Source organism: Fringilla coelebs (genome assembly GCF_963513975.1).
Source record: "Fringilla coelebs genome assembly, chromosome: 22".
NCBI lineage: Eukaryota > Metazoa > Chordata > Aves > Passeriformes > Fringillidae > Fringilla > Fringilla coelebs.
The window spans coordinates 9,445,171-9,464,047 of record NC_140048.1 but is presented as its reverse complement, the minus strand read 5'-3'; the positions used below and the strand labels follow the sequence as shown (position 1 = coordinate 9,464,047).

General features: G+C 51.4%; 1 protein-coding gene across 2 annotated transcripts; it reads left to right on the top strand.

The window, feature by feature from the left end:
• The first annotated feature begins 219 nt into the window (after positions 1-219).
• ENO1 (enolase 1) lies at positions 220-12,190 on the top strand. Of its 2 annotated transcripts, none has more exons than XM_084220287.1 (12): positions 220-336; positions 3,698-3,791; positions 5,088-5,183; positions 6,703-6,761; positions 7,733-7,802; positions 7,981-8,114; positions 8,247-8,469; positions 9,978-10,175; positions 10,411-10,612; positions 10,753-10,861; positions 11,267-11,325; positions 11,735-12,190. In XM_084220287.1, exons 2-12 carry the CDS (start codon positions 3,707-3,709, stop codon positions 11,802-11,804), a joined length of 1,305 nt encoding a protein of 434 aa, XP_084076413.1. In that variant the 5' UTR covers positions 220-336; positions 3,698-3,706; the 3' UTR covers positions 11,805-12,190. The 2 variants fall into 2 exon arrangements, with proteins under 2 accessions (XP_084076413.1, XP_084076412.1); XM_084220286.1 differs by lacking the exon at positions 6,703-6,761 and adding an exon at positions 7,041-7,099 and having other exon boundaries at positions 222-336.
• The last annotated feature ends 6,687 nt before the right edge of the window (positions 12,191-18,877 follow it).

Sequence of the window (18,877 nt, the reverse complement as noted above, 5' to 3'; positions counted from 1 at the left end):
CGCCCCTCACGGCTCCCCCCGTGCCCCGCTCCACATGGTCCCGCCCGCTCCCCCCGCCCGCATGCGCCACGCTGGCCCCGCCTCCTCGCACTGGGATTTTCCACGAGGCCCAGGCCCGGCCGCACGTAGCGCACGCACGCGAGCCCGCCGCTGGCGCGAGGCGGCCGCAGCCAATCGGGGCGCGGCGGGGGACGGCGCTGGCCAATGGGCGCGGCCGGGGGGCGGGCCCTGTGCGCGAGGGCGGCTATAGCCGGGCGGGCGCGGAGCCGTTGGGTCTCAGTCAGAGCCGAGGCGGCGACAGCGGAGCGGCTGCGGAGCGGGGCTGCCGGCACAGGGGTGAGTGCGGCGGCTGCAGCGCCCCGCTCAGCGCCCCGCGGGCCCAGAGGCCGCGGTTCCCTTCTCCGGGTAACGGCCGCGGAGCCCCGGCTGCCCCCGTGGCAAAGGGCCGGGCCGAGGCTCGGTGGTCCCCGGGGGGTGCAGGCCGCTGTGTGTTCCCGCAGCAGCGGCGGGGAAGGGAGGGCCTGCGGCGGCCTGAACCCCGGCAGTGTGTGGGGGCAGAATCAGGGGGATGTGGCGGGTCAGGGCGGGGGCAGAATCAGGGGGATGTGGTGGGTCAGGGCGGGGGCAGAATCAGGGGGATGTGGTGGGTCAAGGCATCCTCAAACGCAGAGTTTAACCTCTTTCTTTTAATCATTAACAGTCGCTCTCGGATTGCGTGTGGTGATTTGGACCTTCCTCTCTTTAGTGGATGTCCTTCAGCTTCCCATCTCAAATATTTAACCTTTGCTAGCACTGCATCTGTGCCTGAGGTGTCTTAGTGGGTATTTAAGTGCTGGTTATCCCAAGGCAGCGCTGGTGGGGGAAACACCTGGATGTGCAGGTGTGGATAAGGAGCTGCTGTTGTTAACCATCTTGCCTCGTGCAGGGCTGCCAGAGAGGATCCTGGGCTCTCTCTTGCTCCGTTACTTGCCTGCTGAGTCACAGGGTAGGGCCATGGCTCGCCGAGCCTGGCAGGAAGTACTGAAGTTTGTCATGCAAACCCACAGGAGATGAGCCAACCCAGTTTCAGGCCTCCATCTTACTAAACACAGAGAGAGAAAGTGGTTGAACGTGTCTGTGATTTGCTCCCTGCCAGGCATCCTTTAGAACCCATTGGATCATGTTGCAGAGGTGGTTTAATACCCCGTGGAGTGCAGAGGAGCAGGGATGGAATGTTCACATTTGTCCAGTTTCTAGGAGTGCTTTGGCAGGGGAATTAATACGTTGGGATCTGATAGAGTGCACTGAAAGGTCTCGGCTTTTTTCAGAGCACTGGTGGTATGAGAGTTGGGGTCATGAGGACCTTTAAGTGTCAAGAGACGCTTCCACTGATAAATGTGGCAGGCCTGTAATAGGACACTCACTAGGGCAGTTATTTCTATGGCTAAACTTTAGTGTTGCTTTTTAAATCTCCATTCAGGTGCTTGCAGTGCTCAGCCTTAACCCCATATTGATTTTAGAGAAGTGTGGCTGCAAGATAGCTCACAAGGACAGGGTTTGGTGGTAGGGTTGGCTATAAAAAAAAATCTTTTTATTGAAATAATTTTCAATTGGAGTAATCTCCAGTTGAGAGTACTGCATTCCCTGTGCAGGGTCAGATGAGGAATAAGTGGTGATTTCTTAGACTTGAGCTGGTAGTGAAGAAGGTCCTCAGGGCTGGCAGGGGTTGTAACTTACCCTTGGAGTAGGTGCTCCTGGGCAGGCCAGGCAAGCTGGAGTGTGTGGCTTCCCCTGAAGGGAGACAGTGACCTTGTCAGCAGATTATGCTGCAAAAAAAGGTTTAAGGCAGTGTGCTCGTTAAATACCACTGGGGTGTTTGCGTGTTTGGCAGAGGACAAAGGTCTGAGCAGGCAGTGCTGCTGTGACCTCTGCCTTCAGTCAGCATTTCTGTGGTTAAAGCTGGGCACACAAGGGCTGACCCTTGTGTTTAGGTGAGTTGACTGATTCACTTGAGGCAGAATACATTGTGGTGAGCTAAACAGCATCAGTTTTACCCTATAGCTCAAAGGGAGAGTCGTTTCTTGAGCACAGGAGTGGGGAGCTTGCAGAAGGAGCAGCAAGGATTTCTGGGGTGATGCAGTGCTGTGAAATGCCCCTTTCTGCAGAGAAGGGAGGGACTTGTGGTCCTTTGTCAAGGATGCTTGAGTAATGTCTGACCTGGCAGACATTTCCAGTGGAAGTTCTTGCAGTGTGTGTTCCTGAAGGTCAACAAACAGCTGCAGCACTGCACTGAGGGGTCCTTGGAACTGGCTGTGCTCTCAAAGAATGAGCCACCTCAAGTTCTGTCGCAAAGCCAAGGTTCTAAAAATGAAAGTAAGGTTTAGCAGGTGCCAGCCTGATAAACTCTGAAAGCCCTTTTGGGATAAGTGGGCATTCTTCCTGTTAGCCATTGCTCAGTGCATCTGCAGAGAGCTGAGTGTTCGTGTGGGTGGGACTGATAAGCAGAGACTTGCAGGGATTTATTTCTAGCTTGTGTGTTCTCTGGTGGAAGCTAGGTAGTGGCAGCATGAAGGTCAGCTTGAAGAAGCTGTCTTGTTTCATATTTTAGTCGTATCGTGTGTCAGTGTGGGGGTCTGACTGAAATCTTAGACAGCATGCAGGGGCAGGACAGCTGGAAGGGACACGGGGGAAGCAAAGGCTGCCTGTGCCTTTGACCTGGGGAGGAACGAGTGTGTGCAGCCGCCCCCTCACGGACTGTGAACCAGCAGCAGCATTTCTAAGGTCATGTTTTTCTAACTTTGCAGTAACTGTGGAAGGATTCATGACCATTTCTGTAAACAGGGTTGCCACCCACATTGGCTTGCCAAAAAAACAGCTTCCAGATAGTTCTGGTTCTGAGGCTGAGCTTTCTTCTGTGCAGATGGGCTGGGTTTGGTGCCAGTTGATGGCTTACAGGCATGTGTATGACTTGATTTTTAAAATGTAGCTGGGCTTACATAAGAATTCCCTTACTGCAGCTTTCTGAAGTAGATAAATGTGAGAAAGGAGAAAGGAAGTATTCAAAAGATGTGGGGGATTTTTATTCCATTTAAGATGAAAAGTTAAGAGGAAAAACTATTCCTGTAAATGCTCAACAGGGTGTAACTATTAATGCCAGTTTTTAATGAGAGCTGTGGCTGCTTCTCTTTCGTCATTGGTTCCGTTTGGCTCTGAGCAGCTGCTGTGCATACTAAGAGCGCTCTGTGCATACTGAGAGCTGTTGCACTCGGGTCTCTTATCAAAAAGAACTCTTAACTGATAGTAGAGAGTTGCTGTTTTGGGAGCTCTTTGCCGCTCTGATGCGGTGAGGTGACGTTCCTTTAGATTTGTCACCTGTTCCTGCTGCTCTGTCTAGGGTCTGACGATAACTGCAGTTCAAGCCATTGGGAAACATCAAGAGATTGTCCCTTGCACATAAGGAAGTGTTCGGTTTTTTTGGGTTTTTTTTTCTTTTCTTTTTAATAATAATGAAAGTCATGGGATGCTGGAAGAGCTTGCCCAGAGAAGCTGTGGCTGCCTCGTCCCTGAGAATGTTCCAGGCCAGGCTGGACGAGGCTCATCCAGCAACCTGGTCTGGTGGCAAGTGTTGCTGGTCATGGCAGGGTGTGGGATGGGTTGAGCTTTATGGTGCCTTCCAACCCAATCCATTCAGTGAGTAATTGTAAGCTCCTTTTTTCAGGTACTAAAGATGTCTATCACCAAGATCCATGCCCGTGAAATCTTTGACTCCCGTGGCAATCCCACTGTTGAGGTAGACCTCTACACCAACAAAGGTGAGTCCTCATCTGCAGGTGTTCATCCCTGGCTTGGAGCTGACAGAACTCGAGTAGGCAGAAGTATGCAACCAGTTCTGTTCTAGCAGTGGAACTGTGCTGAATTCTTCCTCCACACATAAAACTTGTTGGAACTTGCTGTGAGACTTGCAGAAAAAGCCTCTGCCTCATTCTGTTGGATGAGTCTGCTGAGCTAGAGTTCCTGGCCTAGGCAGCGCAGGGTTTTTTGGAGGGTGCTGCTTCTTACAGCCTAAACTGTGGGAGAGCTGTTCCAAACCTGGCCTCCTTCCCCTGCCCCAGCATAAACTGGGATAGCACCTGGAAACTCAGTTCTTGAGCAGCTGCTAATGGCCCTGCTTGTCATTGCTCCACACACTCTGTATGAGTACACTGAAGTTTAATTCTTAATTTGTCTGCAGTGGCTTTCTGTAATGACACAGTTTTCTGCTGCACAGTTGAATTTTGGGTAATGGTTTCTCCTCTGCCTAAGTACTTGGGCATGACTAAAGAACATGCCTAATTGGGCTTTCACATGTAGCATCTTATATTTTTAATTATTGTAGGACTTTCCCTTGGTTTGTTAGTTGTTCATCCCCACATCTGATGGGATCTGACAAAAGCATTGTGCAAACTCATACCAATGTGATTTGGTGGAATGAGCAAACACAATGGCTGTAATGCACTGACTAAAGAGCTGATCTTTCTGCCTCAAAAGATTAATGCAGTCATTTAATGAGACTGCCCCCACTAAGCTCTTTGATTTAGTGGGATAAGGGAAAGACTGGAAGCTGAAGTTGGCATCTTGAACCCCAGGCAGAGCAGGTTCCAGTGTGCAGATTTGCTCCAAGTTCAGCATCCTTGGCTGAAGGAATGAGCTGTCTGGGTGGCTCTGCTGTTGCCAGAAGAGCTCAGAACTCCTGCTAACAAAATAGGTCTCCTAATTGTCCCTTTTATGCCATATCCTAGAAGAATTTAAGAGCTTGCCTTGCCTGAGCTCAAAAGCAGATCCAGTGAATGAAGCTATCCTTTTTGGAAGGGAAATGGATGCCTTCCTTAACTCTTGAAATGCCAGTGGAAGAGGAGGAGTCAGTTTGCTATTGATCAGTGAGTGTGAGGGAGATGCTGATAAATTGGTGATGCTGTAAATGAGCAGAAAGCCCTTGTGGGATCACGTGAATGTGAGCAGAGGTGTGGTTTGGAGCCTCCCTCTCCCAGCTGCAGGGCTGGGATGGTGTCTGGCTGGGGGATGTTTAGTTTGCTTGAGTGTGCCAAGGTGTTTTTTCCTGTTGTGAACAGGTCTGTTCAGAGCTGCTGTTCCCAGCGGTGCCTCAACTGGAATCTATGAGGCTCTGGAGCTCCGTGACAATGACAAGACACGCTACATGGGCAAAGGTAAAGCTGGGCCTGGGCACCCAGAGTGCCCTGGGACGGGGCACTGTGGCTGCTGGGCTCCTGTCCCACTGTCTGTGCTGCACAAGGCCTGGCAGCTGGGCAGGGACAGAGGGGACAGCCAGGGAGTGACAGCAGCTCCCATCAGCTGTGGGCTGTGAGCTGGCCAGAGGCAAAGCAGAGGTGGCTGGGTTGGTTTCCTGGGCATGACTAGAGGGTGACTGCCTCCAGCAGTGCAGCTGCCTCGTGCTGCAGGGCAGGGCACTGCACAGGTGGGTGTGTGGAGCTGGGCACACCCAGCCAGGTGGCAATGTCTCTGGTACAGGGTGTCCAGGTGTACTTTGTTACCCTGCTCCTCTTGCACTGTGTTGGTGTGTGGCAGAGTGCTTTACCAGTGTTGTGTGGGCATCTAAACTGCCAGCTGCAAAAGCCTCAGTCATCCTGCAGTTAGTCACAAGGTCTTTTCATAGACCAGGTTTTCCCAGAGCCCTTAAATCTGTCAGCTCTGAGACTGCAGACTCCTTAGATCTCTCAGCATGTTAAATCCTGAACCTGAGGTTTTATGCCGGCTCTGTCCACTGTGAATGTGCAGCTCTGCTCACCTGCTAGTCAGGTGAAAAGAAGCTGAAATATCTTTTGCCTATTAAGAAAGGACAATTAAAGTGGATAGCTGAATTGAACTTGGAGAGCCTTGTCTTGGAAGATTCATGGCTGTTAATACCTTAACAGAGAATAAATGCCTGGATGACTGAATATCCCAGAAACCTGAGGCTCTCATGCTGTTTACCCAGGGCACTTTTTCTTGCAAAGAATAAATGTGTATTTACCTCACTGTGCTAAATGTGTGTGTGCTTAGACCTGTTAAGTCTGATCCTATGGGCAGTTCTTAATGGCATTTAATTAGACTGTGGTTAATGGGCTGTAGCTGAAGGGCTTTGTCAGCTGGGAAATAGCACGAGTTATGAAAAAATAATTATCAAATGGGAAGAGTTGCAGATAGCTGTTAGGCCTTTTGTAATAGAAGTCTGCAGACTTAGACCATTTGGAAAAGCAATTAATATTGTTTAGGATGCAGTCAAATAGCATTCATCATCCTGAAGCTTAGGTTTTTGGAAGTCTTTAAACACTGCACAGTAAATAAGGTGATGCTATAGCAGTGTTACAAAATAGTGTCAGGTAGTGAAGTGCCTGAGCTGCTGCCTGTGTAACTTTTCCCTCCCCTTCCTCTCCTGGATTCTGTGAGTTGGTAGGAGAGCCTATCCTAAAACCTTCCCCGAATGCTGTTGTTCAGGCCCTTGAGGTTTGTGCTGGCAGTGGTGGTGGCAGAGTTACAGAGACCTGGGTGTGGAGCCCAAACAGAGCCTTGCACACAGCAGCTTCCTCTGCTCTTTGAGCCCTTTGTCTCTGGTCCACTGCTCAGTGCCAGACTCCTGCTGCCTGTGTGTGTCCTCTGCTGCGTTCCTGTGGGTTGGCTGAGTCTTCCCCTGTGCCTTGACTCCGGTGTCCGTTTCGCTTCTGTCAGGTGTCTCCAGAGCTGTTAAATATGTTAACGAGTTCCTGGCCACGGCACTGTGCACACAGGTAATGGATGTGCTCCCAGTGCAGCCCTGGCACTCGGATGAGTCTCTGCAGTGCATGGCCTGGCAGACTAACTGGCATTCCTGGACAAGTCCTAGCCAATGCATCCTTCATGCGCCTCCCAGTCCAGCCAGGGGCCTCTGTGTTCGCACCTGGCCGTAAGCTCAGCTTGGACTGGGGCTGGGGCAGCATGAGGTGGTTTTCCTGGATGTTCCTGAGATCCCCACTAATCCCTGCATAACCTGTGTGTTGACCAGTGTCTGATTTGCTTGTTCCTTCCAGGTGTCTCAAAAGCTGTTGAGCACGTCAATAAAACGATTGCACCTGCACTGATTAGCAAGGTAGGAGCAATCTGTCTTCTCTTAACATCTCCTACAGCCAGGCAGTGTCCAAACCATCCTCTGGTGGGGCGTCACCTGGGGGGTGTCAGCCTGTGTGTTGGGTGCATGTGAACAAACTGACCACAGCAATGGTTTTACTTAATTTACTTAATGAGTGCACATCTAACACATAATGGAACCTTCTCCAGCAGCCTGGTGTTGTAGTGTGCAGAAACACTTCAGCCCCTGGGAGCTGCCGTGGTGCAGCTAGGATACAAGCTGATTTATGCTTCAAAGATTGCCTGAATGATGAGGAGGGGCTAGGTTTTATCCAAGCAGGGTAATTGGAAGAGAATCTGAGAGGATCTAGAAAAGTCTGTTTGAATGAGATTCCTTTGTGCTTTGTGGGCACCAAGCTTGGCCTACAAAGGCTGGTGCAGAACTAAGTGATAGTGGGTAAAGTGATGGCACTCCCAGCTCAGCTGTCAGCCCTGCTGCTGTGTGATAGTGGCAGGAATTGGGCTGGTCAGCTCTTGGTAGCTGCCCTTGGGAAGTGTTGCTGCCTGCCAGGGGTGTCAGTGCCATAGTGGGAAGGTGAGGGTTTGTGGGCCTGTGCTTGGTGTCAAACAACATTTTGGTTGCTTTCCTCTGCAGAACGTGAACGTTGTGGAACAAGAAAAGATTGATAAGCTGATGCTGGAAATGGATGGGACAGAGAACAAATGTGAGTGGGCTTTGTGTTGCACTGAGGGGTGAAAAGGTGGGTCAGTAGAATTCTATTTACCAGAACCAACAGCCAGTGTATGGCCTTGTGCTGTGCACTGCCATAATTCAAACCATGGACTGGTATTGCTGAGTCTTTTTATAAAGACACTTGTCTAATCAATTTCTTCCTATTTCAGCCAAATTTGGTGCTAATGCCATCCTGGGTGTGTCTCTGGCTGTGTGCAAAGCTGGTGCTGCTGAGAAGGGTGTTCCCCTGTACCGTCACATCGCCGACCTTGCTGGAAATCCAGAAGTCATTCTCCCAGTTCCTGTAAGTCCCTGGGTGGGGCAGGCCTTGGTTTGACTTTAGCCTGGTGCTCCTGGATCAAGCTCTAGAGAACAAGGAGTGTGAACGTAAGGGCTGTTAGCATGTTCCAACCTGGCTTTTCCTGGTTCCTCCAAGGCTTTCAACGTGATCAACGGGGGCTCCCACGCTGGCAACAAGCTGGCCATGCAGGAGTTCATGATCCTGCCCGTGGGGGCAGACAGCTTCAAGGACGCCATGCGTGTCGGGGCAGAGGTCTACCACAACCTCAAGAACGTCATCAAGGAGAAGTATGGCAAGGATGCCACCAACGTGGGGGATGAGGGTGGCTTTGCTCCCAACATCCTGGAAAACAAAGAAGGTGAGAACGAGCCAAGTGTGGGAGAAGGTGTAACTGATAGCCTGCCCAGTATAATGACAAGCAGGATCAATAGACACAGAGGCGTAGAACTTCCTGCTTTGTCTTTACTCTGCTTCTTATCCTGGCAAACATCCTAAGATGCTCTACTGATATGGTCAGGTGTTCCCTTGGATATCAGTTTATGCAGTTGGACAGGGTGGTTTTTACTTCAGTGCCTCATTACTCTCATTCCTGTAGCAGCTTAAGGGAACCTTGTTCCCCTCCAGTTGAAAAGTAGTGTGGGAACTTCTGTGCTCTGCAGGTGTTCCAGAAGTTAACAGTCAGATATCAGTGGTGTTCTTTAATGCAAAGAGGGAAAACAGTTTGTGCCCTGCCTGGTTGTGTGTGGGAGGGCACAGAGGCTTGCCTGGGAATCTGAGGCAGTTGCTGCTTCCATGGCCAAACAGTTCTGTTCAGGAACCTGTGGAAGAGACAATATGTCTGTGAGAAGCAAAATACCTGTTCCTACAAACACTGTACCAGAGAAGCTTTCTGTGCCTCTCCAGAAATGGAGCTGCTCACAAGGCAGTAGGACATGGGCTCAGTTCAGTTGCTTTTTACTTTACAGTTGGTTGTGTTATTGTGTAGGGGACTGGTGACCTGCACTGCATTTTTTTTGAAGATACTGAGACAGCACCAGCAGTTGTGCCGTTTCTGAGTCCCAGTGTCACGTGCAGCTTTGCTGGGTCTGTGCCCTTGCAGACATCAGTGAAGATGACCTTGAATGACAATTACATTCCAAGGAATTTTTGTTGCTGGCTGCAGCTGCTTTTGTAGTTTGTGCTACATTAGCATCTTACAAAACACAATCAAACTTACCCAAAAAGAACCCAAACAAAAAGCCAACCCAACAACAAAAGAAAATACTTGATCTAAGCTCCCTGCTGCAAGCAGAGCCCAGCTGATTCCAGCTGCTCCCCTGCAGCTCAGGGTCACTGGGACTCTGCCAACAGTAGCAGAGTGGGCAGCATCCAGAGACTTCTGCTGAGTGGTTCTGTCCCCTCTTGTGCAGGTAAATGTGCAGGTGGAGGCCAGGAGGGGTCTCCTGTGCAGAGGCAGGCTCTGTCTCCCTGCTCTCAGGGTTTGAATGCTCACCACTTGCATGGCCAACACCTGCTCTGGAGCTAAAAGGGATTAGAGTGCAGGCACTGCTTCCTGCCCACATGCATAAAGTTGAAAGAGGATGTGGAATCATCTAGTATTAAGCTTTCTGGGCTGACATGTAGTCCTGCCTGAAGAGATTAGGAATCCCATAATGGTGTCTCAAGGGTATTACAAGCTAAAAGCAGTATTAAAGTAATATCTTGTTCCAGTCAGTTCAGAGTGGGAGAATTTAAGAACCCTTTCCTTTGGGCTTTCTGAAGGGCTGAGGGAGATGGTTTGCTACGGGAGTGTGGTGCTGTTGGGCAGTGGGGAGCGTTGGGGTTGGGATGCCTGCAGGCCCTCAGGAGCTGCTGTCTGTGTTGCAGCTCTGGAGCTGCTGAAGACTGCCATTGCCAAGGCTGGCTACACTGACAAGGTGGTCATTGGCATGGACGTGGCTGCCTCAGAGTTCTACCGCGATGGCAAGTACGACCTGGACTTCAAATCCCCTGATGATCCCAGCAGATACATCACTCCTGACCAGCTGGCTGACCTGTACAAGGGCTTTGTCAAGAACTACCCTGGTAAGTTGCTCATCAGTGAGAAGCACAGTGGTAGTGGTGAATCAGGGTTGATTGCTGAAGGAGGGAGTTGGTGTGCAGCCCCTCTTACAGGAGAGATTGAGAGCTCCTGCCTTACTCGGCCTCTCGGGGTCTCAGGAATGTTCTGGGTAGCACTTGTCTGCAGCACTTTGGTGCCACTCATCCAAACCAGACCTTTGTGCTGGCATTGTCCTAAAGCTGCTGTGTCCCTCTGCAGTGGTGTCCATTGAAGACCCCTTTGACCAGGATGACTGGGGTGCCTGGAAGAAGTTCACTGGCAGTGTCAACATCCAGGTGGTTGGTGATGATCTGACTGTGACCAACCCAAAGAGAATTGCCAAGGCTGTGGAGGAGAAGGCCTGCAACTGCCTCCTTCTCAAAGTCAACCAGATCGGCTCCGTGACAGAGTCCCTGCAGGCGTAAGTTCTGCCCTCTGGGCTGGGCCAGGGTGGGGCTGGCTTTACGTGGGGGACATGAATGTACAGAGCAGAGTCCAGTGCTGCCCCTTGGCTGCTGGGCCCAGGGCATGCTGTGAGCTGCTTCTCTTGATCTCTTGCAGCTGCAAGCTGGCCCAGTCCAATGGCTGGGGTGTGATGGTGAGCCACCGCTCTGGAGAGACAGAAGACACCTTCATTGCTGACCTGGTAGTGGGTCTCTGCACTGGCCAGGTTGGTGTCTGCAGCTGCTGCAGTCTGGCTCTTTGCTTGATGGGATCATTTGGGGGTGAAGCCAAAGCCATGGTGCACTGCACTGCCTCCAGGGGTGCAGATTTGCTGTGTCTGTTTGCAGGGAGGTGATTTGTTAATGGAGTGTGACGAGGGAACACCTTATCTTTTGCAAACTCACCTGCAATCAGCAATGTCAAAGGTCTTGGCTCCAGTGGCTGTACTGGGGTTTCCTGGTCCTGCAGCTGATAGCAAGTGCACAACCTCTGCTGCTCCCAAGACCTATTGTGTTTGCTTGGGTAGACACTGAGCCTGATGCCCAAGTAGAGCTTGTGGTGCTGCTCATTACCCTGAGCAAGTTTTGTGTTGGCAATTAGAGTTCTTCACTAACTCCGTGATTTCCCTCAGATCAAAACCGGTGCCCCGTGCCGATCCGAGCGTCTGGCCAAGTACAACCAGCTGCTGAGGTGAGCCTGGGGCTGGGAAAGGACACTCCTGCTGGGGCTCTGCCCCTCAGAAACACCTGCAGCACGTGGCAGAGGGGGAGCTGGGTGGGTGAGGTCCAGAACAGATCTCACCAAGCATCCTGGTATGCTGGGCTGAGACACTGTCCTCTGTGCACACCGCAGCTCTCTTGGCAGGCATCTCAAACGTTTGGGTTGAGTTGTGTCAGACGTGTGGCACTGCCCCACTGTGCAGGGGCTTGGTGGGAGCTGCCTTGTAGGACCTCCAGGGCCCGCTGGGCCAGGTGTTTCAGGGCCAGCTGGGCCAGGTGTTTCAGGGCCAGCTGGGCCAGGTGTTTCAGTGTGAGCTCGTGCCTGTGCTAGTGCTGGGTTCTCTGCTGGCTGCTGATACCCCGTGCTCTCTGTCCTTCAGAATTGAGGAGGAGCTCGGCAGCAAGGCTCGCTTTGCTGGGAGGAACTTCAGGAACCCTCGTGTCAACTAAGCGTGGAAGAGTCCTCTCTGTTCTGGATCAGCACTAGATATTGACTTAGATCACAATTACCTGTACTAGAAAGATAAGGGCAGCTGAAGGAAAAGACCAGTCTGCAGGTCCTCTTATCCTCTAGATGATCCCTTCACCCAGTGTTTTCACCAACTCTGGTCTGTTAATTGTAATGCTCTGCTGCTTGTGTAGAACAGTCCCCGGGGGTGTTCTGTGTGTGTAACACCCTCCGGGCTCATGACATTGTGGTTCTGGGCATAAACACTTTAGTTCCCTTCTCTGTCTCATCTTCAACGTTTGGAGCAGTGTGATTTGCAGTGCAGCAAGGGGTACCTGCAGACAGAGACAGTAGTGTTTTTACATGTGATAAATAAAAGCATCAAACAACCCAACGATGCGTGTGGCTTGGAAGTATTTGGAGGAGTCTGGGGAGCAGGGATTCCCACCTTTGCATCATGGACTCATGGAACGGTTTATGTTGGAAGGGACCTTGAGGCTCATCTTGCCCTTTTTCCTGGGGTTTGGCAAGAGTTTTTGGGGTGTCTCTGTCCCTATGGTGGTTCTGTTACTCTGTGGGCACTGTCACAGGGACCAGAGTTGTGACCTCAGGCCACTCCCAGACCGGAAAAAACAAATTATTACACAACTGAGCGAGAGGATGTCTGAGCCAGTTCTTGCTGTTTTTTTTCCGGAGTGGCAGATTAGTAAGAAAATCATTAATTTCCGATTCTGTGAATGACTCCTGCCGTGCCTGGTGCTGCCCCCCGGTGGGCGCGCCAGGCCTTGCACCACACTCGCACAAACCAGTTCTTTTCTTTGAAGGTTTTAAATCCTCCCCGTGGGGATGGCACAGCCAGCAATGCTGCAGGGCACGTGTCACCAGCTACCTTAAAGAACATTCTCCGTTCTGGTGAGGCAAGAACAGGGACACAACCTTCCCTGGGCACTTGGCAACTCTGTTTCCTTAGGAGGTTTATCTCCTTTGTCAGACTGCTCTTAAGAGCTTTGCTATAAATACCAAATTTACCAGCCCCAGCTCAGCACCGGGCCAGGGCCTCCTCTCCCACGTTTGTTCTTTCCCCAGGCCTTGCTCTGAGCTGGTTGCACTCTGTGGCAAATTTGAAGCCCACTGCACTTTTCACACTTAGCTGATCTCTGAATTAGACCTGTTAAATGAATAAACCAGCTAATTACACACAAATCCTATCAGGGGATTTTTCTTCTCTCAAAGAGGCAGCTCCTAATATCTGCAGAATGGTTTAGGAAGCTTTTTAGCAGAGCTGTGTTCAGGAGCACGAGTAGGGCTGTTCCTCACCTGGCACTTCAGTAAGTGAAGTCTAAATGCTCAACCCCCTTACCTGGGCCTCAATTTCCACCTGGTGCTTTTCTTTTAATAAGAATCAGAAAGCAAGAGGAGCTGGAAAATCAGGTCACTGGTTGCCATAAATTGAGCAAAGCCCGAAGGGCAGTGGGGCTGTGATGAAATGAGTGGCATGAGCAGGGCCTGGCGCCTGGGCTGCTGTGCGGCCACATCATTGTGGGGGAGAGCCAGGCTGCAATCCTGCTCTGCTCAGAGCAAGAGCTCAGTCCCAGCTCTGACAAAAGCCCCTTCTACTACCACTGCAAATGGAGCCGGGCATGAATTCATTATCGTTCCCACCTTGTCAGAGCTAGGTGGAGAGAACACTTACAGGTCAATTACCAGGTGTGTGGTGCCTTAAAATAACCAGGAAATGGCAGGGTTGGAACATTGCTTGGGCTGTACAGCCCCAAGCTGGAGTCAGCTGCCACTGAACCGTGTGTTCCTCCGGCTCTGTGAATCAATCCTGCCGTGTCAGATGCTGTGCTCACCTGTCCCATCAAACCCCTCACAGAAAGCTTTCAAGTTCAGTCTCAGAGAGTATTTGGGCCAGATCAGCAAGGTGCTTCCAGCTGCCGCAGATTCAGGCTCTCCCTAATGAGGCTGCAGCGTTGAAAGGAGTCCCTTGCAAAGGAAGAAAAGAGCCCCGAGAGGGGAAGTGCTGGAGCGTGGGGCTGGGCTTTGGAGATAAGGATTTTAAGCGTGTTAGAGAAAAGTGAATGATTGGGAACGCTGTGTGTGTTTGGAGTGAGGGGAATCAGTGAATAGGGAACAAGATTTGATTGCTGAAAATCAAGACCTAAACCTGCAGTGCTGGAGGGGGGGAGCTGTGTCTGCTCCTTAATCAGGGCTCAGCTCCTGCTGCACAGCTCCTCACCTTTCCCTGCTGTCCCCACGGAGTTGGACTCGAAAGGCTGTGCTTTATAACAGAGAGCAAATGTGGCACAGCCAGTGGCTTTATTACTGCAATAATTTGCAGGGATGGCACTCCTTGGAGCAGAGGAGGCATCAGCTTAGCAAACACGAGCTGGGAGGCTGCTCTGAGAATAGCAGCCAGGCTTAAAAGCAGAGCTGTGGTGACTGATGGGCAGAGGGGAGAGGCAGGAGGTGCCCTGGGAGCTGTTCAGGAGCAGGATTTATAATGGAGCGATGCAAAGGAGTGCAGTGGGAAAGCTCTCCCATTACCCCTGGCTGTTTCTAGGTGTGTAGGGGTGCCTTTTCTGCCTTGTAGCCCAGCCTGCTCTTAGCACTGACTTCCTCATGTTGGTTTCTAGGCCTGGTCCAGGCCCTGTCCCGATGAGTTGGCCCTGGGCAGGAAGGAATGTTGCCATCCCTCAGTGATCTTGAGAAACCTGATGATTCAGCATTTGGCTTTCCTGCCAGACATGAGCCCCTGGTGCGAGTGAGGACATCACTCCTGACCTTCCCTCAGCAGCTGAGGCTGGGGCTGAGCTCTGCCAGGACACCCAGGGTGGCTGTGCCATGGGACAGGGCTGGGAGCCAGCCCTGCCTGCCCCCAGCAGCTCTGGGGCTGTGGCAGCACTGAGAGAGCTGTGCCAGGCACCAGCTCGGGCCCAGCACTCCGTGGAGAGCTTTGCTGTTCATTTGTGTGGCAGGGTGAAATGATTTCCCTGCAGATAGGAGCTGTGGGTGGGTGTGAGAATGCAGGAGCCTCCTCTGAGCACCTGGACACGGGGCCTCTCCCTGCAGCTGCTCCTGGGTCACCAGGCTGGAGCTGGAGCTGGAGCTGTCCCACCCTCGGGAGCCCAGGTCTGGCCCTTTCTGCAGGGAAAAAGACCCAGAGGGACCCAGGTGCCATCAGATCTGGTGCACTTTGCATGCACTTTGTGCTCCACGGGTAGACGCCCTCAAAGACTGGAAGTGCAGGGTGTGGAGAAGGGGAACAAGGAGAAGAAATAAAGCCAAGCCAGCTGCAGACCTCAGTTCTGCTAGGAAGGCCTAGAGGTAAAAGAAGGAAAACAACCCACAAAAAAAAAAAAAAAAAAACAAACAAAAAAAAACCAAGGAAGAGAACTGAGGAATGGAGGAAGAAAAGGAGTTGAATAAAGAACTCAGATGATAAAAATGACAGATACAAAATAAACTATGAGGAAGAAAATAATCACAACGCCCAGATGACTTCCTTGTGCCACACTGGAAGTGAGTGTGTGGTGAAATCTCAGGCCTGAAGCAGGAGGCACAGGCGCAGCTCTGTCTGGAGCCACACAGGTTTAATCATCCAGGTGGCAGTTACAGGCTTCAGTTACAGAAGAGAGGAGGAAGGCAGGCTAATTCTGCAAAAGAAACCCCTTGGACAGAGGCCAGGCAAGCTGACACCGTGCTGACAGCAGTGTCTGCAGGAGCACCCCGGGGCCAGCCCCAGGTCAGTGTCCCCCTGCTGATGGGGCTGGCAGCAGCCACGGGGGACTGGGGGTGCCTGTGAGGGGCACAGGGTGTGGGGTCCCCTTGGAAAAGGAGGCAGGAAAGCTCCTGGGCTGGAGCAGCCCCAAGGCAGGGCACGTGCTCCCCAGGAGATGCAAAGGGCAGAGCCTCAGCTCTGAGCCTGTCCTCAGCCCCTGAGCAGGGGAGGTGGGTGCCTCTGGGAGAGGTGGGTGGCTGCAGCAGGGCAGGCAGGTCTGCAGTGGCTGCAGCAGGGCAGGCAGGTCTGCAGTGGCTGCAGCAGGGCAGGCAGGTCTGCGGTGCTGAACAAACCTGATGTGCTCTGCTCACCCAGCTGCTGGGGGTGAAGGGTGTTAGGGACAAGGCTCTCCAGTGGAGAGAGGCCCACGGGGTGTGAGCCCCGCTCAGCCCTGGTCACGCACCCACACCTCGGCTCCGCTGTGTCGTTTCCCTGCTGCTCACTTGTCTCACCTGTCCCCAGGCACGGGTGACGCTTCCCAGGGCGCTGGGGAGGAGTCCTCAGTCGGTTTTGTACAGTGCTTTGAAGATAACAAGTGCTGAAGGGAAAAAAGAGATGGCGCTTGAAATGGAAATGTTCCCATTGCTGCGGCTCTGTTTTCTCTCCCTTCAGAAAAGTCCATTCAGAGGTGCCATCAAAGGCAGCAGTGTTGCAACAGCAGGGAAAGAGCAGCTACAAGGGGGAGGTGGGAGCCAGGCACCTCCTCCTGGAGGAGCAATTTGCAGTGGGAATGACCAAAATGCAAATCTGAAATCAATCCATCTCTCCCTTGAATGCTTTGGTCATTTATAACAGCTCAAAGCCAAGTGGGTCACTTAGGGCAAGAAGGGAAGGCTGGAAATGCATTTGCTGCTCCCTGCCCTGGAGGAGCAGTGGTGCATTTCCAGGGGCATGCAGAAAGCGCCCAGCTGAGGAGTCCCACCTCAGCAGGAGAGGGCAGCTCAGCAGTGTCAGAGCAAACCTCTGAACAGCCAGAGAGCAGCAGGCCAGCCCTGGCAAACAGCCCCTGGTTTGGGCTCCTCTTGCCTCCCCTGGATGTCACATTCAGCTGCTCTGATATCTGCTGCTATTGTGAGGGCTCAGTCGATAATTGATTATGAGCAATCAATTGATATGAACTGTAGGGAATGTAGAAACGAGCCAGCTCTGTGCCGTGCTTGTGGCTGACAGTGAATTCCCTCTAGCAGAGCCCAGGAGTTTAGAAGACATTGAAAATACCCTCTCTGAGCTGTGTGAGATCTCACTGGATCTGCACAAAGCAGCTTGTCCTTGTCCCTGTGCATGGCCCGATGGAGACCTGCTTTGCTGTAGGAAGGGGGTGGAAAAGCCTCGAGGTTCGGGGTGTGTGTCCATGGAGCTGGGTGTGAAGGTGTCCCTGGGGTTGTGTGAGTGAATGTGCGTGAGCTCAGTGTCCAGTGGCTGCTCGTACACCAGCCTGGGAGGCTTGCAGGTGAAAAGGTACAAAAAAAACACCCCAAAAACTCCCCCCAAATCCTCCTGTGCTTGGATCCCTTTTCCATCTCCCTGCTTCAAAGGGCTGCTGCCAGTTTGTGATGTTGGTACAATCCAGCAGCTGGTTGGGGCTGAAAGCAAGTTAGTGCTATTTAATTTGTTTAGCAGGTTTTATCCGGTATGTAAATGCCAGAATGGGCTCCTGTGCCTGTCCCTGGGTGTAAGCAGGATCCAGGGCTGAGCATCAAGGGGTGATGCAATTAATCCCACTCCTGAGGAAAGACTCATTAGTCATTTGCAGCTTCAGCACTGGTGCCTTTCAAGGTGCGCAAATCTCTCGTTAGACACGTTTCATGTTCTGCAGATGCCATTTTGTCCCCTCTCCACATGCACTGGAACATGCCCAAGTTTACAGAAATGAGAGGAGCGATTGTTAGGGCTGAAATTTTTTTGTTCCCTTTCAATGGGATTTTTTTCCCTTTGCACGGCGCACATCCTGGGCTTTGATAAATGAGTCTCACCAGACACTGTGGTAAGCCAACCTCTGCTAATATTCATTATGCAGAACCCACTAGGAAATGGTCTGAGTCAGGGAAATTGAAAACCTTTAAAAGATAAAAAGGTTTTAAATTTTTTTTTAATTTAATGAGGAAACTAATTTATAACATTTTACATTTCCGGGATTTAAAATATTCAAAATATGAAACCCAGAAATTCTGTGGCTGTATGTGCTGTGTGTTAGAACCCTGAGAATGGTCACACAGGAAATGGAGCTTTTCCCCCCAAATTCCTGAGCTGTTTGGGAGGTGTTTGGTGGTGCACTGGGTGGGGTTAATGGTTGGACTGGATGATGTCAGAGGCTTTTCCACCTCAAAGGTTCTGTGACCCAGGCTTCAAAACTTCCTAGCAAAAGAGAAGGACTGAGCCAATGCAGAGACTTTCAGGTGGCAGGAAATGCTTTAGAAGGTGGCTGAGGAATTTCAAGATGTGCAGGGAGCCCCGAGGTGGGGCTGGCTGGGTCCCACGGGCTCCCTGAGCTCGTTCCCATCCTTGGCAGTGCCCAGGAGCTTCTCCCTGTCCCAGAGGGACACCAGGAGTGGCCGTGCCATGGTCACCTGCCAGCCCAGCCTGTCCTGCTGGGAACTTGTTCCTCCAGCCTCGGAGAAGTTGCATCAGCTCAGGGAAGGGCACTGGGCTTTTTCAGGGCTCTGCTCAGCCCCTGGCACTTGCTGCTCCCTCCACTGGGTGTGAATGCACCCAGACTGATTTGAATCTCATTTCCATGACTTCTGCTTTCACTGCAGCCCTTACAGCCACTTCTAGACAGAGATCTCTGTGTCCTGGAGGAGTTCACACATATCCAGAGCACTGGCCTCCAAGTAGGATGAGCCTTGCAAAAATTCCCTGGTAATATCTGTGGAAATGAGATTTTAAATTCCTGAGATTTCTACAGTAAACAAAACAAATCAGAAAACCCTCCAAAGCAAACAGTTTTCAGCTAAAGGGCTGGTATTCAGCTATGACAAAGGGAAAGAGAGAATATAATCCTTTTTTGTGAGTGGAGTTAGGTCATCTGTAAAAGCCTCTCAGAATATTATCTCCCGAGCTAATCGCTGTATTGACATTTGCCTGTTTCATTAGAGCTGAGTTTTTACTGCATTGCTGAGGTTACAACCTGACTCATCTGTCATGGTCAAGGGCTGGTTTGTAATTTCATGACTAGAGAATTAAAAACCAAAAAACCCCTCCATTATTTCAACTAGTTGGGCTGAAATGGTGTTCACAAAATTGGTGTGTTTTGACTTCACAGTTCCTAGTTAGATTTTTTTCTCATAGATTTTT

Coding starts and splice junctions, on each gene's coding strand:
- ENO1 (XM_084220287.1), top strand. CDS start 3,707: ATGTCTATCACCAAGATCCATGCCCGTGAAATCTTTGACTCCCGTGGC. Junction 6,762..7,732: donor CCACGGCACTGTGCACACAG/GTAATGGATGTG, acceptor TTTCCTCTGCAG/AACGTGAACGTTGTGGAACA. Junction 11,326..11,734: donor AAGTACAACCAGCTGCTGAG/GTGAGCCTGGGG, acceptor TCTGTCCTTCAG/AATTGAGGAGGAGCTCGGCA.